This window comes from Pogona vitticeps, chromosome 6 (assembly GCF_051106095.1).
Source record: "Pogona vitticeps strain Pit_001003342236 chromosome 6, PviZW2.1, whole genome shotgun sequence".
Taxonomy (NCBI): Eukaryota; Metazoa; Chordata; class Lepidosauria; order Squamata; family Agamidae; genus Pogona; species Pogona vitticeps.
Window position 1 is genome coordinate 78,477,878 of NC_135788.1, and position 24,233 is coordinate 78,502,110.

A 24,233-nucleotide genomic window follows, 5' to 3' on the forward strand; every position below is an offset into this window, starting at 1 on the left:
AATTCTTCACACGGGTACAATCCTGATGAAGTGAGGTTATCTACGAAAGCCCACATTAAAAAAAAATATATAAACGTTGGTCTTTAAAGTGCCACCAGGCTTTTGTCTTTTTTCACTTTCTTTTTTTCTTTTGCTTTTACCTTTAATGCTTGCACGGCTACCCCTTCTACAACTGTAACAAAACACAAGATACAATTTTTTTTGTGCCCACAGACTTTCTTCTGTTTATTTCAGTTTTGCTCGAAAGCACCGCGACGGAAGCACGTGCAGAGCTAGACCACGCCCTTTCACACACACACCTACAACCCCTCCCACTTCCTTGCTGTCAATCTTTCTTTTTTGATGGAAAGCCAAGGCAAGTTGGGGCACGTGACTGAGACATCCGGGTCACCTGTGGGCGGGGAGTAGGGCCCTCCCCCTACCGGAGTGGGCGGAGTGGGTTAATAATACTGGCGGGATTGGGTTGGGTGTGTTGACGTGCGCGCGCGCGCGCGCTAAGGTCGGCAATGAGGCTGCGTCCCGGAGCTCGGGAGCGCGCTTATGAGGTGGGACTCTTAACATCACTGCCGCCGCCGCCTCCTCCTCCTCATCTTCCCCTCCCGAGTGAAGGAAGTCGCCGCTGGCTGTGGAGAGGAGGCGCGGTGCTGAACGCAGCCGCAGCGGGATCGGGGCCTGGGCGAGGGATACCGAGGAGGCTGTGGCGTTGAGGGCGGCTTCGGAGCGGGGGTGCCGTGTCGTTTCTGAGGCGGCTGCAGCTGGAGGGGAAGCGTCCGACCTCGTTGGTTCCTCATTCCTCGGGCTCGGAAGATTTTCATGCGTTTGTGACCGCGAAGCAAGAGCCGCCGCCTCAAGCCGTCGCGGCGGCGGCAGCCTTTGAGCCCCCCCGCCCGCGCTTCCCCTTCCTTTCCCGGCGAATGGAAATGGGCTCCTCTTGGCTGAGCTGAAAGGGGGGGACGGACGCGGGGCTCCTTCCTCGTCTGGTTCCGAGCTGGCGGCGGCGCCTCCTCCTCGACCGCCAGGGGGACCTGGTTGGCGGGAGAGTGGCGGCGGCTGCACCGCTGCGGGCAGCATCTCGGGCCTGCCTTGGGAAGCGGCCGCGGAGGTTGGCCGAGGCAGCTCCGGGGCCGTCGCCTTCGGGACAAAAGGCCCCACCGGGGAAGGCGAGCGAGCGAGCGAGGCGGAGGTGAGCGGCTTCCGTTATGTTCTTCTTCTCTTGGGCAAGCTCTCCTCTCTCCTCTCTCTCCCCCGCCCCCACGCCGCGGTAGAAAAGGTCAGTTTCACACGTACGTGTGGGTCGTATCTCTTGGTGACTTCGCAGGAGTTTTAACGTGCCACGGAATCTGGCACCAGGCAAAACTTTTCAGCGGCCTCGGAGGGGCTGAGTTGGGTCCGCACGCCGCCTCTCGTCGGATGGTGGTGGCTCTTCCCATTTCTGAGCCCTGGTCTTTTTTTTTTTTCCTGTTCGGCTGTTCGGTGCCGTTTTCAGCCCTCACGGACCTTTCCGTGAATGAAATGAGGGCTTAGCTTGAAAAGGTGTCACGACTGTATGGAAACTTGAACTTGGATCTGTGCAATCCGCGGCAGCCCCTCACCTGATGCGTTATTGAGCAGGATCTTTCCGCACTCGTTTAAGAAAACTGCCTTACTTCTTCAGTTTTTTTGTGCAGTTCTCTGAAATCAAGTCCAGCGGTGTTCACAGTAATGGCAGTCTGCGTAGGGTTGGAGCCTTTGGCCTAAATGCATTTACGACTCCTAGCTAGAGTAGATCCATTGAATTGATGGCTGAATGGTAACATTCATTGGTTGAGTGGGTCTCTTCCAAGTTGAGAACTACTGCAACTGAATTTAGGCCACTATCTTTTTGGAACATCTTCTGGACCTTACTCTTCACCCCAGGTATAAATAGTACAGATGACATGACCAACACAGTGCAGAAAAGGCCTCAGCATTGCATTTATGCTTGGTAAATGGAGAGGGGGAATGGAAATTAAGCCAAGATATTTTAGAGAATTAGGGAGAGGGGAGATAAAAGGAATTCAGTATCAGGTAAAACACTGAAATGATTTTCTTGCTTTTAAAAGTGGTCCAGGTATCTGTTATTTATACATTTTTGCCTTAAGCCAATTCAGAGGTCATACTGCTGTATTGTTGTTTTTTTCTTAAGCAGAATGCTGTTTTACTTCCATTTTGGTGCTTAGACTGTCATTTGGCAAATGGACTGGCTAGTTAAATCAGAAAGCCATGGTGAATGCTCCCAGTTGTTATCTTTGTGCATTCCTGTCTATGATGCTGCTGCTGCTTTTTAAGGCTGCATGCCAACTAGATTTTTTTTATCCAAAAGCTGCTTGGTTGTTCTGTGCTATCAAGTTGCCTCTGATTTCTGAGACGCTTTGGATTAATGACATTCAGAAAGTGCTGTCATTAACAACCTTGATAGGTTTTGCAAACAAATGGTTATGGTTTCCCTTGAGTCAATTTGTTTCATGTTAGGGCTTTCTGTTTTCCGTTCTGCTTTCTACTTTTTCTGCCACAGTTGTATTTTCTGTTGAGCCTTGTTTTCTCATGGTATGTCCAAAGTATGATAGCTTAATAAGTTTTGTTACCTCTTGTATATCCAAAGTAAGTGCCTAGTGTTTTGGTTTCTGTTCATTTGGAGGTCAGTTTATGAACCCGAAGCAACTCTAATGAAAGTTTTTTTCCTGATGAGAATCGTTAAATAGATTAAGTTGCCCATGAATTACAATTATTATAGTAAAATATTGTTTTCTGTTTTTCATTTAGATGCAAGTTCCTCTTTCTTACTAGAGTAAGTGCAAAACATGGCCAGAGATTTACAGTTGCATTCTGTATTCTCTCCCCCACCCCCGTTGTTGCTTAAAACTGGAAGCGAAAAGATAACCTGGAGAATCCTGTCCTCTCAACTGTGCTTGAGGGCCCTGAATTATAAGCTCACGATTATGTGCAACAATATAATTACATATACATGTTAAGCCAGAGATGGAAAGCAATAATATACAGTAATGTTACTAAACTGGTTAGCTCCATTATTTACTTTAGTTCTGTTATTAGCTTTGGTTACTGGAGTTTATATTTGAGCCAGATTTTGAAAATAATTCTTATGTTTGGAATCCTAGTAACAGAACTTCTTGTCAGTGTTAATTACTTTGCTAATTTCTAATATATCCAATCTTAAGAAGGCCTTCTAGTGTTAAAGCACATTTCAAAAAATAATATTTTATCTGAGGGACACAGTACTTAGGTGTGTTGATGCAATTTTCTGTTGTTGCTTTATGAGAATTTTAGATGGCTGAGAAATGTAGGGCACAGAAGTAAATTACTGTAATAAAAATAATTAAAAATGTATTTGGTTGCTGATTTATTTCTGTGGCTAAATTTCTCATATATACTTTTTTTCTTGCACCAAGTAAGGTGAGTTAGATGACATCTTGAAAATAAATGACATCTGTTGATGTCATGTATTGATGTATGACACTAGAGGTAATGTGGCATCGGATTTGTTTGTGGCACCACATCATATGTTATCCTGTCCTTGTTAAGCTGTTGCACTGTTTTCTAAAGAAAGGAATATTTAAGAGCCTGTTCGTTGGAAACATGCATTATGAAGTGATATAACCTGACAAGTTGAAATCTTGAATCCTTCAAAATGGATATTTTGTTCATATGGACTTAATGATTGCATATTCTAATATAGGTATTTGTTATTATCATTTTTTCTTGATCTCAGGTGTAGATTGGGTTTTTTATGACTGATACAGCAAAGGACTAAATCTTACTGGGCAATCCTGACCTGCTTTAGCAGTGATTTGCAAAGGCCACCCTTTTAAGACCTTTTGTATCAGACGTTTGTCTAACATACAGGCTATAGTGTTACAGAGCATGGTTTACTGTTACAGAGATGATAATACAGAACATGGTTTATTGTGGCATATGCAGGAGACAACAATTATATCTCTAGTATCTATTGGATGATCTTAGAATTTGGTATTTATCAAATGATATCTGAGAAGATACTAGACCCTACAGTAGAGTGCATCAATTCTACATTAGAAGTTTTAAATTACAAGTGGTTATAAGTGGTTAACAAAAATTAATATCTGGTAATTGACTTTTACTCTGTTTGACTCACTCTTTAAGGGAGAACTCAGTATGCTTTCCATATACTGCCCTCACTCTCTGTACCTGGTTACTTTGATTAGGCTTGCTTCAAAATAAACATCATGAGTTCAAAGTGCCCATTTTTTGCCCAAGGAGAAGCAAATTTGGGCATAGGGCTGTTATATACAGCTTTTCCTTTTCCAGCATGTTTTTTGTGGTTCAGAGAGTAAAAAATAGAGGACATGTCTTTTATTGTACCAGAATTTTCAGAGAAGTAGCTATGATAATTTGTTGCTGCAAAAGTAAGTCTTGTGGCACCTTAAAGGGGAATATATTTTGGCATAATTTTCTGTGGACTTCATCAGGTATTCCATCACTTGCTAGCAAGCCATTTTGCCTTTAAGGCAGTATGTCTGCAAAAGAATAAAGTGACCCAGTCAAATATCAGAAGTGAGGAGAGGACACTTTAACCACTGAAAAGCCACTGGTTTCATTGTGGCTGTTGAAAGGAACTTCAAATATGGATTCTAGTTGAAGAAATTGAACTACACTTTCACCAAGAATCCCAGCTCCATCACCTGTGGCAGTGATTCCCAATCTTGGTGCTCCAGATATTCTTGGACTGAAACTCCCAGAAGCCTTCACCGCTAGCTGTGCTGGCCAGGACTTTTGGGAGTTGTGTCCAGAAAGTTGGGAACCACTATCCTATGGCTTGGACAGTCATTCCTCTTTTAGAAAAATTATGCTGGTTGTGTAAAGAGCTCACTAATGCAATTATATTTATTATAACTCATCCTATTACACAACTACAAATGCACAATCTGTTGCATCCAGAGAGGGGCACAACTTAAGTTGTGCCTCTTTGTACAAAGATTTCTGTGCAGCATCATACATTCCTTCTCCCACCTCCCAGACAGCTGTCCCATTCACAAGCCTCTGTGCGCAACCCAGGTTGTTCTGTCGCCAGCTGCCCAGTCAAGTTAGGAGCTTGGACTTCCCTTCTCCGCCTCCTCTGGCAGCCAACCACTCAGACAAGGAGGTGGGACAAGGATTCTCTTTGTGCAGCTGTTGAATGGTTAGCTGCCAGAGAAGGCAGGAAGGGAAGCCTGAGCTCTTTCCTGTACTGGGCAGTTGGTGATGGAGGATGACCTGGGCTGTGTGCAGAGGCTTGTGAGTGGGGCAGCTGTTTGGGAGGTGTGTGTGTGGGAGAACATGCAGCATCTGTGGTGTTGCATGGAGATCTGCCTACGAAGAAACACAACTTAAGTTGTGGCCATTTCTAGTTGTGTCAGTGATAGTTGCATGAATGTCAAGGCACAAGTGCTACCTCTGAATCACTTCCACTGGTGCATTGGTCAATCAGTCATGCAGAGGCATAGGGCCGACTGCACAATTGCAGAATGCAATTCCTTGTTGCCATAATGCCTCATCCGTGTACACTAGCATATCTTCACATGCTGGCATGAAAAGGATACAGTCCAATTTTTCATACATCCAAAGTGAGTTAGTCATGAAGGCTGTGCTTCCCTCAATGTTGTTAGTCTCAAAAAAGGGCTGCACATCTCTAAGTTGTGCCATAGGGTGTTATAAATTTGGGCAGTTTGCTGTTATATTAACAGTACCAGCTGCAGAATTGATGGCTAGATGCTAATGCATTAAGTAGTTGAATGTTTCAGTAGTTTCCCAAAGGAGTACCTATGGTAATAAGATAGCTTCTGCTTAGTCGCTAATTTAAACAACGACATTGGAATTGCTGCATCTCAACATATGTTTTCTCTGTTAGTATATTGATTCAGCATCACACTTTGTTTTCCCAGTTTTTGTGGCACAGTAGTTTCATGCTGTAAGATGTATCTATCATTCCATGATTCTCTTTAAGTGATGTGGGATCAACTTAATAAAGGTAAAGGTAAAGGTTCCCCTTGACAGTTTTTGTCCAGTCGTGTCCGACTCTAGGGGGCGGCGCTCATCCCGCTCTTCAAGCCATAGAGCCAGCGTTTGTCTGAAGACAATCTTTCCGTGGTCACATGGCCAATGTGATTTAGACACGGAACGCTGTTTACCTTCCCACCAAGATGGTACCTATTGATCTACTTGCATTTGCATGCTTTCGAACCGCTAGGTTGGCGGGAGCTGGGACAAGCGACGGGAGCTCACTCCGTCGCGTGGATTCGATCTTATGACTGCTTGGTCTTCTGACCCTGCAGCACAGGCTTCTGCGGTTTAGCCCACAGCGCCACCCGAAAGCACATCTGCAGCATTCTAGTAGGAAAAAAAACTATTTGTCAAATGCTAGCAGTAGACTGTTGCACATACTATAAACTTTTGGAAAGATAAACGTATATATTTATCAAATATCTGTCTTTGCTGCATTTGGGAACACATCTGAAGGGCTGAAAGTGATGAATTTTTGCAGAATAACCTTTGAGAATTCATTGCTATCAACAGTCTCTCTTGAACCTGAAATATCTCTCACTGAATTGCATAAATGCCATATTCATGGGGAGAGAGAAGTGTGTATGTATTAGAGCTGCATGTGCTTTTGCTACTAAAGTTTGATAAAGAACTTTCTAGTTGGACTAGAAATTTCCGCAAATCACGTTATAAGAAGAGACTCAATAGCAATTCTTTATATTCACATGAAGGAGATAAAGGTGTGATTCCTGATTACTTATTCCCTTGTTTGTGGGACTCCAGAACTTAAATGTATGCCAGTTACCTATAGCATAACACAGCTCCCCCCAGCTGTTTAGATAATGTTGGTATGGGGATTACATTTAAGCTGCTTTTAATTTGTCTTTGGGAAAATGTCTGTTCAGTAGATAGCTAACGGCATTAGTTTGGTATGAAATTAAAGTTTTGCAATTTATGCTTCCAATTTGAGTTTGCCTTGGTTCTTTTGTTTTTGTTAACCTAGTTGACTTTTCTTTGGATATTCTGCACACCAGACATAAACACTTTACTTTTACTGAGTGAAAAATAAATTGCCCCACTCCACTCATTAATTATGAGGCTGTGCTTCATTTTCTAATTCGCTGTCATTTTTTTCTTTGCCATTTGTTGTTGGTAGGTCTATTGCAAAGTATAGTAAAGGAGGAAGAAAAAACAAAGAAAAAATTAAACATATGTAAAAAAACCAATGTAAAACAGAGTGTGTGTGTCAGGATGTGAAATAATGGATTTAACTTGCTGAAACTGGCAAATGCGTCATACTTCAGGGACTATTAAAGTAGGCCCATGAAAGTTGTTTGTAAGCTGCCCGGAGACCTTTGGGTAGTGTGGGCAGCATAATAAATAAGATAGAATAGATAGATACAGTGTAAGCTGCCCGGAGACCTTTGGGTAGTGTGGGCAGCATAATAAATAAGATAGAATAGATAGATACAGTGGTGCCCCGCATGACAGCGACCCCGCAAAACAACTAAATAGCATGATAATGACTTTTTGCGATCACTATAGCGATCGCAAAATGATGCTTCCTATGGGGATTTTCGTTTGACAACGATTAGATCCTTGCTTCGCGAACCGTTTGTTTGCAAAATGATGATTTTTCTGGCTCTGCAAAATGGCTCCCCCTATGGGCGATCTTTGCTGGACGACGAGGTAATTTCCCCATTGGAACACATTAAATGGGTTTCAGTGCATTCCAATGGGGAATTGTTTTTCGCATGACAACGATTTCACTTAACAGTGATTTTCCTGGAACGGATTATCGTTGTCATGCGGGTCACCACGGTAGGTAGGTAGGTAGGTAAATAGATAAAGTATAGACTGATGGTTTGAGGATGGTCTTGGTTTTATTGTTACTATTGGAGATCCAGGCAGCTGTGCTCAACATGTCTGCTCAACCTGGACAGGTTGCAGTGATAACCTCAAGATTTGAATGCTCTCTGTGATGTTGCACTTCATGCTGTCTTGGAAGCTAGAGCTAAAGGAGAATGCAATGGCTGTGTTAATGACTGGCTTGCCTAGCCTTGTACATACTGCATTTGTGCTAAAGGATCTGGTTGTCAGTCTGCTACAACGCTTGGTTTAGATGTTGGTTTAATATACAGAACCCTATTCAACTTGGCTTTATCTTCATGAAAAGTTTGTATTACAAATTTCTACTTGGCAGGAACACAGTAAGCAGCTTGTACCATGTGGAATGAATGATCTCTGCCACTATATCAGGCTTCATTATTTGTGCATTTTAGCCTTTTATTGAAAACATAGCTCTTCCTCCTCCTCTGCTCTCCTCAGCCATGAGCTGTTTTGCATTCTCACATATGCTGTATTGCTGTTATTTTGATCAGATTATTTTATGGTGTTTGTAAGTGGCATTGGGGGTTGTCCAAATGAGAAGCAGTATGGAAATAATTATCAACCAACAGCAAGAAATTACGTTAAGTTATGGTGTATGGCTCGTGTATGGCTTGGATAGAGGCTCGTAACATTGTCCAGGAGGCAGCAACAAAAACCATCCCAAAGAAAAGGAAATGCAAGAAAGCAAAATGGCTGTCCAACGAGGCCTTAGAAATAGCAGAGAGGAGAAGGGAAGCAAAATACAAGGGAGATAGGGAAAGTTACAGAAAGTTGAATGCAGACTTCCAAAGAATAGCAAGGAGAGACAAGAGGGCCTTCTTAAATGAACAATGCAAAGAAATAGAGGAAAATAACAGAAAAGGAAAAACCAGAGATCTGTTGATGAAAATTGGAGATATTAGAGGAACATTTCACGCAAAGATGGACATGATAAAGGTCAAAAATGGGAGGGACCTAACAGAAGCAGAAGACATCAAGAAGAGGTGGCAAGAATACACAGAGGAATTATATCAGATGTGGATATCCCGGACAACCCAGACAATGTAGTTGCTGACCTTGAGCCAGACATCCTGGAGAGTGAAGTCAAGTGGGCCTTAGAAAGCCTGGCTAACAACAAGGCCAGTGGAGGTGATGGCATTCCAGTAGAACAATTTAAAATCTTGAAAGATGATGCTGTTAAGGTGCTACATTCAATATGCCAGCAAGTTTGGAAAACCCAACAGTGGCCAGAGGATTGGAAAAGATCAGTCTACATCCGAATCCCAAAGAAAGGCAGTGCCAAAGAATGCTCCAACTACTGCACAATTGCACTCATTTCACACGCTAGCAAGGTTATGCTCAAAATCCTGCAAGGTAGGCTTCAGCAGTATGTGGACCGAGAACTCCCAGAAATACAAGCTGGATTCCGAAGAGGCAGAGGCACTCGAGACCAAATTGCTAACTTGCGCTGGATTATGGAGAAAGCCAGAGAGTTCCAGAAAAATATCTACTTCTGCTTCATTGACTATGCAAAAGCCTTTGACTGTGTGGACCACAACAAACTATGGCAAGTTCTTAAAGAAATGGGAGTGCCTGACCACCTTATCTATCTACTGAGAAACCTATATGTGGGACAGGAAGCAACAGTTAGAACTGGATATGGAACAACTGATTGGTTCAAAATTGGGAAAGGAGTACGACAAGGCTGTATATTGTCCCCCAGCTTTTTCAACTTATATGCAGAATACATCATGCGGAACGCTGGACTGGAGGAGTCCCAAGCCGGAATTAAGATTGCCGGAAGAAATATCAACAACCTGCGATATGCAGATGACCACTCTGATGGCAGAAAGTGAGGAGGAATTAAAGAACCTTGTAATGAGAGTGAAAGAGGAGAGTGCAAAAAACGGTCTGAAACTCAACATCAAAAAAACTAAGATCATGGCCACTGGTCCCATCACCTCCTGGGAAATAGAAGGGGAAGTTATGGAGGCAGTGACAGATTTTATTTTCCTGGGCTCCATGATCACTGCAGATGGAGACAGCAGCCACGAAATTAAAAGACGCCTGCTTCTTGGGAGGAAAGCGATGACAAATCTTGACAGCATCTTAAAAAGCAGAGACATCACCTTGCCAACAAAAGTCCGAATAGTCAAAGCTATGGTTTTTCCTGTCGTGATGTATGGAAGTGAGAGCTGGACCATAAAGAAAGCAGACCGCCGAAGAATTGATGCCTTTGAATTGTGGTGCTGGAGGAGACTCTTGAGAATCCCCTGGACTGCAAGGAGAACAAACCTATCAATTCTAAAGGAAATCAAGCCTGAGTGCTCACTGGAAGGACAGATCCTGAAGCTGAGGCTCCAGTACTTTGGCCATCTAATGAGAAGAAAAGACTCACCGGAAAAGACCCTGATGTTGGGAAAGTGTGAAGGCAAGAGGAGAAGGGGACGACCGAGGATGAGATGGCTGGACAGTGTCTGCGAAGCAACCAACATGAATTTGACACAACTCCAGGAGGCAGTAGAAGATAGGAGGGCCTGGCGTGCTCCGGTCCATGGGGTCACGAAGAGTCGGACACGACTAGATGACTAGACGACGATGGTGTATGGCGTGTTAGAACTGCTGAAAGGTTGAGGGCATCGGAACATTTTCTTCCTTGGTATTTCTTATGTTAACTAGCCTTAAGATTTAAGCTAGTTTGTTTCCAGGTTTTATAGAGTGCTCTAAGAATTTGATTGAAGGGTAGCGCAAGTCCCAGTAGAAAAGAGATGGAGACATTCCCTATTGAAAATATCTTTCTGTAGTATGTCTGTGATTTTACAGATCTCCTGGCATATAGTAAAAAGAAGAAAATGCAACATACTTGTCTTACATTAGCAAAACTGTAGGTCACATTTATACATTAGGTAAACTGAAGTAACAAACATTATTCACTGTTCATTGTTAAAGTGAAATGTATTTCAAATACTTTTGTGAATGGTAACTTCAGAAGGAGACATCTTTCTCTACATTACATTTAAAATGCTTACTTTCCATAGCTGTGATCACTGTAGAGAACAGATCTTGTGTTGGTTTTAAAATATACTTTTGTTTAGGGAAGCTCATCCATGGCAATATTATACAGTGGTGCCTCGCTTGACGATGTTAATTCGTTCCAGCGAAATCGCTGTAGAGCGAAAACATCAAACAAAAAACCCATTGAAACGCATTGAAAACCGTTCAATGGGCATTCCAATGGGCTGAATACCTGCTCGTCCAGTGAAGATTCTCCATACGGTGGCCATTATCGGTGCCTGTAAAGCGAGGAATCCATCCTAGAAAACAGCGGGGGCCATTTTCTTCAGCCAGTGGCCATTTTGAAACCTGACAATCAGCTGTTTGCTGATTGTCGTAAAGCGAAAGTCGGTTCCCGAAGTAGGGAACCAATCATCGTCAAACGAAAAAAAAAACCCATTTAAACCATCATTTTGCGATCGCAAAAGCGATCACAAAAAACCAATCGTACAGCGATTTCCTCGTCAAGTGAGGCAATCGTTAAGCGAGGCACCACTGTATAAGATACATGTAGTTTAACTTTTCAGTTTTTGGTTGATGTCATATTAGCACTTATACTAATACGTAAATTTTCTTTTGGAGGCTTGAAGACCTCTCAGGAAGAGACTGCTGTATGATAGCTGGTGAGCAGGAGAGGGAATCAACTTTTTCTCTCTCTCCAGTATTTAGTGTAAACTGTACCCAGTGTGGTATAGTGGATAAGTACTTGGGAGACCTGAGTTTGATTCCCTGGTTATGCCATGGAAACTCATGGGTGGCTGGCACTGGCCTGGCTCGGTTTCTTCTTGGAGGACCGCCCCCAGAGAGTGCAGCTTGGGGAGAGTGTCTCGGCCCCGTGGAGCCTCAATTGTGGGGTTCCACAGGGGTCGATTAACTCCCCAAAGCTGTTTAACATCTACATGAGGCCGCTGGGTGGGGTCATCAGGGGGTGTGGAGCCTTGTGTCATCAATATGCCAATGACACTCAGCTCTACATCTCCTTTTCACCAACCGCAGGAGATGCCGTTCTGTCCCTTCAGCGCTGCCTGGGGACTGTACTGCAGTGGATGCAGGAGAACGGGCTGAGGCTGAACCCGGACAAGACGGAGGTACTGAGGGTAGGCGCCCCCACAATTGGGGATTTGGGAAACTCCCTCTCTTTTGGGGGGGTGACTCTGCCTGCCAGGGACAGGGTCCACAGCTTGAGGATCCATCTGGACCCGGCGCTCACTATGGAATCTCAGGTGGCGTCGGTGGTCCGTACCGCCTTCTTTCATCTTAGGCGGATAGCCCAGCTGCGTTCCTACCTTGATGTTGGGGCGCTCACTACCTTGGTGCATGCACTCGTAATCTCAAGATTAGACCACTGCAATGCACTCTACGTGGGGCTGCCTGTGAGGCTGTTGCGGAAACTACAGGTGGTGCAGAATGCGGCAGCCAGACTACTTAGTGGAGTGAAAAAATATCAACATATCTCACCCACTCTGGCCGCATTGCATTGGCTGCCCATCTGGTTCCGCATCGACTTCAAAGTGTTGATGCTTACGTGCAAAGTCCTAAACGGTTTAGGGCCTCGATACTTGGCGGAACGCCTACTCCCACCAAGATCTACCCGTGTCACTCGTGCGAGCCAGGAGGTCAGGTTGAGGAGCCTAACGCCGAGGGAGGCCCGGAAGGAAAAGACAAGAAATCGGGCCTTCTCGGCAGTGGCTCCTCGCCTCTGGAACAACATACCTCCTGAGATTCGTGCGGCTCCCTCACTGGGTATCTTTAAAAATCAATTAAAAACATGGATGTTTCAGCAGGCCTTCCCTCCAGACAATTCCTGATGTCCTCTTCTCTCTCTTTCCTACCATTAGTTCCCTTCTTGTTTAAATGTTTCTACAATGTAAAAATTGCTTTATATATATATATATTTATTGTGTTATTATATGTTGTTAGCCACCTAGAGTGGTCTTAACCGACCAGATAAGCGGGATATAAATAAAATAAATAAAAAATTTAAATCAGCCTGTCCTGCTGAAAACATAGTCTATTTCTGAAAAATCAGTAGTTTAAAGCATCCCTTATGGTACCCTTTATCATTCTGTACCTGTTCCTGAGGAGTGTGACTTTTGTCATGGTTTGTTGGCTAGCTTTAATTTGTTGAGGTAACCAGGAATGTCATCAAGATTTCTTTTAATTCCCCAGACTCCAACTACTGGTCCCCATTTTGTTTATTCCTTTCATGTCTGTCTGGAGTCATTGCCATTTGTTTTCAAACTTGTAAATGCCTTTGAGTTTAGCTATCCAGGTTTATTTTTCTGTTGTGCACCTTATCTCCAACATACTGCTTCAAATATTATTCAAGTTTTTCTTTGTTCTCAGACCTGCTTCTGGTATTCTTTCCTGGCTCTATCTGTCCCACACTCTGATACCTGTTCCACAACTCTAGAGTCATAGTTCTTTTTTATTCCCCCTCTTCTTGAAACCACCTACCTCATTGCACTATACAGTTTTCCCAAACAGTCTGCATTAAACATTTTGAAGCCACTACTGTTTAAAGAGTTGCATGGCAGATTGTTAGGATTGACAGCATATGAAAATGCAGAATTCATTCACTTTTGTGTTTATTTAGTCACAATGCACATCTTTCAATTCTAGTTGGGTACATTTCTTATAATATAGTGGTGCCTCACATAACGATGTTAATTGGTTCCATTAAAAACATCGTTATGTGAAAACATCGTTAAGCGAAACACCATTTCCCATAGGAATGCATTGAAAACCGGTTAATCTGTTCCAATAGGAGCCTATTCAATACATTTCAATGGTGAAAAAAAATCACCAAAAATTCAAAAAGACTCAGAACGAAGCCAAATTACTTTAACGAAGGTTTTATTAGGTGCAGTAATGATTCCAAGCATTTTAAACATTTTAGAATATTTTTGAAATAGTGAAAACAGGGCTGTCAAAAAAAAACGTTAAGCGAAACAGGGGACCTAAAACTGTCATCGTTAAGTGAAACAAGGTCCCAAACATCGTTATGCGAAAATCCCCCATAGGAAACATTGTTAGGTGAGGCGGCAAAATTTCCAGCAAAGGCCATCGTTATGCAAATTCATCGTTGAGCGAGGCACTTGTTAAGCGAGGCACCACTGTATTTGAGATGTATCCATGCTGGTTCTTTCTTAGGAGGAAGGACTTTTGCTGTTTTTGGAAGGACCAAGTGATGTGGGCTGGAAAATATTCTGGATAATTTCTAAGACAGAAGTTCAGTTTCTTAAAAAACATTTAATGCAATAATTAAATGTGTATAAATGCCAATGTAATATTTGACAAGCTGGAAGTTTTCCGGGTTGTTCAAGACCACTAAATCATCCTTCATTCATGGGCAAGGCTTAAATCAGAACTCTAGTTGGGCTGTAGCTGTTAGAAGGTTAATATTTTTTATTTGAGTAGCTCCTATAAATGTGTCTGTACGTGCATATATATTTTCTTAATTGATAAATAGGGATGAGTGTGAGGGTTCGATCTTTGGCTACATCTTTGACTCAAAGAAATCAGATGTTTTTTGTTGGAAACCGGTGAAAGATTTATTGATGTGTTTAAAAATAAACAAGTGTCTTGAACATGATTGTGAAGTTTCTCTCCTTCTGTCAGCGGGTCCGGAAGGGGTTTCCATTCTTCAGACAGGAACCGGTTTCCAAAACTATTGTTCCAAGGTCCTGGTAAAACAGGGGAGAATCAGTCTCTTATGGTCTGCCCCCTCAGGTCATCCAACAGGGGCACGGTCTCCTCGTCCATGTTGTCATCCCACACGATCCTTCCATCGGGGTCTCGACTCCCAGAATCCTCCCTGTAACTCCTTCTCTTCATCTCCCTTACTCTCCATTATAGCCTTTCTCCTTTCCCTCTCTACATGTTCTTTCTCCTCTCTCAGTCTTCTCCACTCTCTCACCTCCACCTCTCCCCAATACGAGGGTCTAGGTGGGATCTCGGATGTGAAGGAAGAGCTGAGAGTGCACCGTCCTCAGCGACAAGAGAAGCGAAAGTGGAAAGTGGGTGTAGAGAGGGAATATTGGTGGAAATAGAGCAGGCAGAGCCAATCATGACAAGACCAGAGGAGGTGTGCCTGGTAGATTAGGAGGGGGAGGAGCTGGATCTCATCTTGTGGGAAGAGATAAAAGGGACAGATAGCACGCGTGTTTTCAACCTTTGGACGAATGTCAACCCAGAGAGAACAAGAGACCGAGGGGTCCAGACAGAGCCTATGCTTGGGATCGGAGCCTCGCCACAGCTTGCAGAAGGTTTCCCTAATCTAGCGACCGGAAGAGGTTTGCTTCCGGATCCCATTGCGACGGGGGTGCGGGGGAAGTGGATATAACCTCTGGAATGGACAGTGTCGGTATATCCCCGGAACCTCCTGGGGGGGGGACGGAGGGTGATTCGGCCCGGTCCTGAGTGCCAGAAGAAACCTCCCGAGGGAGACTGGGCAAGGCATCCATGTTGCGGCACGGTGTGTGCAGTGAGGAGTGCTCCCCTCCGTCCCATGACAGATCGAGAGAAGTTTGGGCCGGCACCCTTTTAGGTCAGGCGACGGGAATGTGGGGTCCTCGACCTAAACGTTATCATTTGTTGAATGACAGTTATTTACAGGACCCATTTGATCCTGTGGAATTAAATTGTGTGACTAATAAACTAGTTGATATTGAAACCGATGAAGAGCCTCCTTGTCTCTTTCCCACCTTCACTACGATGGCTCCCCCGGGCTCCGAAGAACTCTGTTACATCGGATCTCCTTCTATAATCTGACTCTTCTCTAGGAACCCTTAATCTTTCCCATAGTCCAGTCCATGGATCCTGCATCCACACCCACTCCCAGCCTAGTAGTATCTGATCCTCTTTTCTCTCTACCTCTCCTGATCCCACTTCAAACTCCACCCTCTTTTTCCTCACCTTTCCTGCCTTTCTCCCTGAACCTCCTCCATCTTTATTCTCTATCTCTTCTGTTAATTCCTCTATCTTTGCCTCCTGCTGAGATTTCTCTGTTGACTCTGGTGCGGGCTTGGGGTTTTCTTCCTTTGTTTTGCTGTTGAGGAGGGACGGCCATCTGACTCACAATGAGACATCCCACTGATGTGTGTGATAATCCAAATTAACATGAACTTATGTACATTTTGCTGTTCAGGACAAATCAAAGCCATAACTAAAACTACAGTTGTTTCTGTACTTTACGCAGGCCTACAGAGCAGAATCTGCTTTCCTTGAGTTTGGAAAATATATTTAATTTTGTGAGTCTCCAACTGCTATACTACACAGACTCTCCAGCTAAGATTCTGTGTGGCCCATTGATGTGTGTTAGAACAGAAAGCAGAAATGCAGGCTTCCAAAAGAGACAAACTGGCTTGAAGGTGACTCAGTGGAGCCCACAGCTGAGTGGGGATGTCAGTCAAAGTCTCCCAAGTTTTTATGTCATGTTAATCACTATATGAAATATTGCAGTTCAGGTACTTAATGAAAACTGGTGCCTTGCATAGCGATCGCTCAGTTTAACAAAGAAATCGCTTTGCAACGATGTTTTGCGATCGCAAAAGCAATCGCTTTGCGATGTTCCCTATGGGGAAAATTCGCTTTGCGATGATCGCAGGGAAGCGATCATCGCAAAGCCCCCATTTTCGCACAGCTGATTGGCAGTTCCAAAATGGCTGCCGGGTAAACTAAGTGGCTGCCCGCTGTGTTGCCTCGCTTTAGAGGCACCGAAAATGGCCGCCCCTATGGAGGATTTTTGCTTGAGGTTAGTTTTTAAGCCTATAGGAACACATTAATGGCGTTTTAATGCGTTTCTATGGGCTTTTTAATATCGCTTAGCAATGAAATTGCTTAGCAGTGATTTTTGCTGCACGGATTAACATCGCTAAGCGAGGCACCACTCTATTGGGCTTGTAGGACTTTTTAGGGGCTAAATGTTTTTGTTTAATAAATGTAAGTCAAATAAGCATGCTGAAGTAGATTAGTATATTTTGCCAGTGGGATTGACTGACTGCCTCATAGCTTTTGCACCATATCTCCTCCTTTTCTGGAGGATTCCCAGTCCTTGGAATCATCTCTGCAGAAGATGTTGGAGATTTGAGTAAGAAAGAGGAATTTACAAAAATTAATTGCTTCAACTTGTGGAAGTGCATATGATTTTAAAAAGCTGCTATTATGTAGAATCCTCTTTTTTAAGGGTTGCAGGTAAATACAGGATAATAGTTCTTCTGACACTCCAACCCTTGAAACTTTATTGATCTGGGTTAATGAGTTAGTATACTGGATTGGAGTCACTGTCATTTTTTATTCCAGTACTTGTCAGCTTTTTATCTTAAGGCAGAAGTGGGTAACTATGTCCTTTTGTTTTAGGCATAAAGCTCTCTTCCATCCTGATGAGCACTCCAAAAAGTTTGGAATGTCACAGTTGTCTTTTCCTGCCTTAAGGGGATCAGTGATATTCAGACTCAATGGTCTTCACAATGTCCAGGTTTTTGCAGTATAGTAGAGAGTAGAGATGGAGGTATTTGTATTTATATATGAACATGAATACCCCTGCACAGGTGGACATAACAAGGGTCCAGCCTTCTGGGACTGGACCGCCCACTCACCTTCCATTGTTGCTGTGAGCTCTGCATTCCCTTCCTATCACTCTGGAGCTTGTGGTCTGCAAGCCACTCTTCGACCTTGCAGCAAAGCTCGTCCTTCCGCCTCCTGCCATCCCTTATTAGAGAGTTGATTTGCCCATAGAAGCAGAGAGAGAGAATGAAAGAATTATAAGCAGAGAAAGAGAATGAAAATTTTCATGAGATGAGTATTCAAGTCTATAATAAGCAACATGAATCTATGTAAATCAAGTGTGTTCTGAGTTTGTGGAAATTAAATCATGTATCATTTCACTTCAGTACTATTTTTGCATGGAAAATAGGCAATAATAATAAATACTATCCCCCCATTCCCTGTTCCATGTAGCTTAGGGATAGCACACTTACCTTATGAGATCCGTCTTTGGCCAAGGAACGTAGACTGGAGAATATACCTCAGCTTGGAATCCTCACAAATGAAGTACATTTCATCAGTTTTGGGACAGATTTAGGAGGAGATTAACGGTTAACCATGTAGGTTGAATGATTTTTAGCTTTGAAATACAATACACTCTCAATCTGTGTTGTATCTCTAATAATATTTTATGTTGTAAATGTAAGTAATAAGGTAATACAGCTCTGGACTATTTTGTTAGTTCTCAGATTATATTCATTCAAGATGCAGTTCTCACCACATTGCGTATGTTTGGGACCTACTTGCTCTAAATTTTGACTTGAATGCGTAATCCAAGATTGTGAGATTATTTAGATGAAATGTTTTGATTTGGGAAATTATTATATATTTGCACATTTCTTAACTGTACTTATTCTAGAGGTTTATTAAGATCTTGGAAGATTCTTTTAGTATTTTTAGGTAAGTGGGAAATAGTGAAGATATTAGGAAATCAGACTTCCTCATATTAGGAAATGACAGAGAAGGCTCAATTGATAATACTGTAAATATAATGCAGTATATCAGATGGCTATCTTGGAAAGTAAATAGATGTAGGTAATTTATGCCTAAATTTTCACTGAGGGTTATGATGTTTGGATAATTTTGAGATTATAAAAAGGCAGATTTCAATTATATTTAATGAAAACACAGCCCATGCTGATTTAGGCGAAGCTTTGTCAAGAGAATGGCATGTTCTGTTCACTTGATTCCGTAGAATGCCATTGCATCAAGCAGCAACAAAGTAAGCAAACAAAAAGTATTGTGGCACATTTACTGCAATTCTTTATTTTGTGTTTTCAGTAAAGTACCTAATTTTTAAAATGTGTTTCCCTCTCTAGGTAAAGAACATGGTCATCTGAAATGGGATTAGTGGACTGTTAAATCAAATACAAAAATAAGTGTACACTGAAGTCTCAGTGCCATGAGAAAATTTGCATATTGCAAGGTGGTTCTTGCCACCTCACTGGTTTGGGTCCTTTTGGACATGTTTTTGCTACTTTACTTCAGCGAATGCAACAAATGTGATGAAAAGAAAGAGCGAGGTCTTCCACCTGGTGATGGTGAGTATATATATGTTTTGTTTTTTTGGGTTTTTTTTTTGAGAATACAGACATTGTAACTTTCAATGAGTAGGAAAAAATTTGATTCAGGCCAGATGTGGTTGAAGTTGTGCTTCATAAAATAAACAAAATAATCATTAGTTTAAGGTCACTAAATCAGTAGGAGATTGACAGGCAAAAAATTTGTTCCTAGGGCCAGAACTACATTGGTGGACCAGATACCAGATTATGACTGTATTTCATTTGAAAAAGTTGTTAGCAAGGAAGGGCTGCAATTCACAACTACAATCTGTGTTGATTCCGCAGTTGAGCTGGGTTCTAAGTGTAAGTTCACTGCAATGTATTTAATAAATAACCCACTCTAGGGGAAAATTGAAAACCTGCCACCTTGCTCTTGCCCAGATCTTATTGACCCAAGCAGCTTTGGATTCTTTTAAAGGAGAAAGGCAGGATAGAAATATTTTAAATAAATTAAATAAATAAATTATGAAAATTGGCAGGTGCATCTCCTTCTAATTGATGCTACCTCCGCTGGAACCTTAAATTGTTCAGCCAGAAATTCAAGTGATGCCGTAAATCATTCTAGATGTGAATCTTAACAATCATCAGTTGACATTAAATTTTTGGATTACATATGCTAGCTGTTTGTAATATTCAGCTGTGTACTAAGACATACAATATACTCTTGATGTGAAATATGTTGATACTGGCTGCTCCATAGGTGAAGCAACTGCATCTGTACTGACTGATACAATGAAAAATACTAGCCACAGATTGTTAAAGAACGTTGTTTGAAATGCAAACTCTACTAGTACTTGATATATATTTAAAATGTGCCATCATTATGTTACTTACCTGTGCCTGGATAATGAAACTGTTGTTCAGTTTGACTAGTAACATAGCTGCAATTAAAGATTGAGATTGGTGGTGGATTTTATGAGAGAGAGAGAGAGAGAAAGAAATATCTTAGTATTTAATTGCTGCCTTCAGTAGTACAGTTTCAGTTTACAGATAAATACATGTTATATTTATAAGTGAAAATTTGTCAGCTTTATTTTCTATTCTGTAGCACAGTTTTGATAGTAAAATATTGTATTCCTGCTTTCAAATCACCTTCTGAAGATAGTTTATAGCAGCAGTCCCCAACCTTTTCCCAACTGTGGACCGGTTGGTGTGTGTGTGGTGCACCCACAGGCGGGCGGAGCTCTCACTCACGTATCCGCATGTCATGTTCAGGGGACCTGCTCCCACACATGTGCACATAGTGCGCGCAGGGGGCAGAACATGCTCGTGGGGGAGTGGGAGATCTGTGTCCGCAGCCCGGTCCTGGATAGGCCGCGAACCATGGGTTGGGAACCTCTGGTTTATAGTGATGCACAATACAGTATTATAACAACTTACAAATAAAATACCAGTAAAACCGAATAGTGCAGCAGTGTAGGCAATATGAAGAGTATCAAAATGAAATGAAGTAAAATAACATAAAAACCCAACTGATGTAAAACCAAAGCAGCTAAAATATGCTATTTTCTATTTTGTTGTATTTTTCTGAAAAGTTTTAAATACAGGGACACTGTCAGATAATCAGCCCTTTGGAAAATGTTCTAAATTTCAGTTCATATACTAATAGCAAATGAGAGGATTGTTTTTATGGGAGTTGTTGAAGGCTGTATATTATTTCAAAAGACATTCATGATTTAAAATGACTTGATTTAAATCATTAGTAAGACTTGATTAGGATTTTTAAATGTAAAGACACATTCTTGCTGGTAGTTACAATCTTTAATATTTGCAACCAGATGAAGATTTCATATTTAGAATAATAACCTGTCAGATTTGTAAAACATCTGTATCAGAACAGATTTAAGTTTAATAGGTTAATCATTCATTTGAATAACTATTTCAATCCTTTTAGTTTACTTTAGTTAAATTGTTTAGTTAACTAAAACAATAACTTTATATAGCATAATACTCTTGTATTTGCTTAAACATCAGTGTGTTCATTGTTTGTATATAGATATGTAGAAAAACAATGGGATTAATGTCTTTTCCTGAACTTTGTTCATTTTATACCATTTTTCTTGAGAAATAGTGCATGTTATCTCTGTTCGGATAATCTGGATTAATTGAATTGGTTTACCAAAAATGTAAACATTGCAAGAATATACAGCTTCATGCCACATAACTAAGTTCTATTTCATGCTGAATAACCTTTGAAAAATATCTATCATCACCTTTAAATAATTTTTCCTCTAAAAGCATTTCATTAAAATAAATGTTATTTAAATTAAAACATTGATTCAAATTTTAATAATTTAAATCTCATTTTCATTTTTTTTAAATCATCAATTTTAATCCACCCTGCTTTGAAAAACTCCTTGGGTATTCAACCAGGCTTTTGGTTGCTGACCTTACATGCTTAGAAGGTGCTTTTAATTGAATGGGTGTTGCATTATTCGTTTACTGATTTGTTTTTAAATTTTGTTCTGGAATTTGTATGCTTTTGTTCCTTTTTTTTCTTTTAATTGTATTTTGTTGTTTTCTTCCAAGTCATCCTGGGATAAATGCATAATATAGACAGAATAAATGAAAAATAAATTAGTGTGGAGCAGCCTTCCCCTTGTGGTGCCCTCAAAGTGTTGTGGAATCTAGCTTCCAACAGCCCTAGCCATCGTGCCCAATGTTTAGGGATAATGAGTGTTTGAATCCAGAACTGCATATTGGGAAAGTTTGCTGTAGGTATCTTTAACAAATGGTTTATCTGTTAAAAAATGCATTTGTTATTCAGGGATATTCTAGTAGGAATGTGCATGGTACAAATTCTCCAATGTCTTTTGTTTTTTGGTGGGCTCGTCCTTCATTTTCTCTCATTTTTGTATTTTTCATTTACCAGTCCTTTCATGATATAGAACACTTCTTTTACAGTCATTTGTTTCAGATTTCCCATTTGTGTTTTCTGCAACTCCCAAAGCCCTGAAGAACCCTTAAAAATTACTCCAAAATCAAGGAAAAATATATGAGAAAGAAAAATAATCATGAGATCCATGCAAAAAATATCTCACTTAGCCACCAGCTAATTTGAAAAGCAGGAAAACACCAAAAAATTAGAAAAGAGAAAACAGCATTTATAAGTTCAATCCAACTCAAACAGCACAACAGAGGCTCTCTTGGGCTGGGCAGTAAAACAAAACAAAACAAAAGACAAAAAAGCAGCCAGCCAGACACTGACTGCATGGCACACAAAGACACCCACTCATCAAGAGACCAAAAACAACATATCACCAAGAACAATGAAAGGGACATACCCACATAGTCCGGTTGTATTCTGGCATAGTCACAAAGACCATCCTCTGGTCCATAGATGCCCACAGAAACAAACAAAACAGAAAGGTGCCTCTCCCAAAACCAAAAGAAGCATGAAAGCAAATATAGGTAAAAAAAATATGATCAACCCCCCTGCCCAAACAAAACTACAGTGGTGCCTTGCAAGACGAATGCCTCACAGGACGAAAAATTCGCAAGATGAAGGGTTTTGGCGATGGGGTTGATGACTCGCAAGATGAATGTTCCTACGGCCCTGCTTCTCAAGACAAATGTTTTCTTTTTCTTTTGTTTTTGTTTTGTTTAAATCTCAACCATTAATACCCAGGATGCATTGTGCATTGGGCCGGGAGGTGTAAAATGCCTCCCCAATGTAGCCCGGGTTCACTTTTCCACATGCAGTTCCAAGGTTGATTTCAAGAGGAGCAAATGTGGTCCGTGTTGTGGGCACATCCTGTGTTTGGTGTGGTCTGTGTTGTGGGTGCATTTGGAGAAATTGAAGGTTTTCAGAACTTTTTTTGCCAGAAAAAGGTAGGGTATGCATTTGTTCTCCTGTGTTGGTATGGGGGGGGGCTGTTATGCCAAAAAATTTTGTAAGTTGCAGAGGAAAGGTAGGGGGCTTAGCTGGTGTTGGGGGGGTGTTATGCCAAAATTTTTTTGTAAGTTGCAGAGGAAAGGTAGAGGGCTTAGCTTGTGTTGGGAGGTGTTATGCCAATATTTTTTCAGTAAGTTGCAGAGGAAAGGTAGGGGGCTTAACTTGTATTGGGGGGTGTTATGCCAGTTTTATTTTTTAAGTTGCACAGGAAAGGTAGGGGGCTTAGCTTGTGTTGAGGGGGGGTGTTATGCCACTTGTTTGTCTAGGGCAGTTTCGGCCAGGGGTGGGAAGGTGTGTAGGAAGCAGATGTGTAGCACTGCCTTTTGTTTTTTCTGAACGTAGCAGCTGTGCTGACATGGGTCCCAAGAAGGCTGCTTCTGCAGAGGCCGGGAACATGACAAAGGAGAAGATTACTCTAGAGATGAAGAAGGAGATCATCAGGAAGCACGACGGAGGCATGCAAGTGATAGACCTCGCCAGGGAGTACCGGAGGAATCCATCCACCATCAGTATCATCCTTAAGATGAGGGAGAAGATCCTTGCAACAGATGTAGCCAAGGAAGTCACCAGGATCGTAAAGAACCGGCCAGCTGTTCTGGAGGAGGTGGAGAAGTTGCTGCTCATCTGGATGGAAGAGAAGCAGCGTCCAGGGGACACAGTGACTGAGGCTGTCATTTGCGAGAAGGCCAAGGCCTTGTACGCAGACCTCGTATAGCAAGAGCCAGGAACCTCAGCCAAGCCAGAAGACTTAAAGGCAAGCAGAGGCTGGTTTGAATGCTTCAATACCAGATCTGGAATCCACAGCATGGAGAGGCTGCCAGTTCTGATGTTCCTGCTACCGAGGACTTTGCCATGGAGTTCCCGGAGGTCATGACAACACAGGGCTGCCTTCCACAGCAGGTCTTCAACTGCGACGAGACCGGGCTGTTTTGGAAGAGGATGCCCAAAAGGACCTTCCTCACTTGAGGAGAGCAAGCTGCCTGGCCACAAACCCATGAAGAACGGTCTGACCCTCCTTTTCTGTGCCAATGCCAGTGGGGACCTGAAGATAAAGCCCTTGCTGGAGTACCACTCGGAGAATCCACTGGCCTTCAAGAAGCACAAGGTCAACAAAGGCCAGCTGGGGATGTTGTGGCGATCCAACGCTAGGGCTTGGGTCACACACGTCCTGTTTGTGGACTGGGTCGATCTGGCTTTTGGCCCTGCTGTAAAGCAGTACCTGCTGGACAATGTTCCTGCTCATCCTCCAGGCCTTGAGGAAGACTTGTTAGAGGAGT

General features: G+C 42.2%; 1 protein-coding gene across 2 annotated transcripts in view; it reads left to right on the forward strand.

Annotated features, from left to right (window-relative positions):
- Window positions 1-540: 540 nt before the first annotated feature.
- Window positions 541-24,233, forward strand: part of GALNT1 (polypeptide N-acetylgalactosaminyltransferase 1) — a 71,236-nt gene continuing 47,543 nt past the window's right edge. Inside the window, exons 1-2 of one of the 2 annotated variants that reach the window (XM_020804927.3) lie at window positions 541-1,183; window positions 18,819-19,040. In XM_020804927.3, coding sequence (XP_020660586.1) covers window positions 18,902-19,040 — 139 coding nt within the window. In that variant the 5' untranslated portion in view covers window positions 541-1,183; window positions 18,819-18,901. Of the gene's footprint in view, window positions 1,184-18,818; window positions 19,041-21,633; window positions 21,776-24,233 lie in introns of those variants that run through there. The other variant, XM_073003950.2, reaches the window with a different exon arrangement.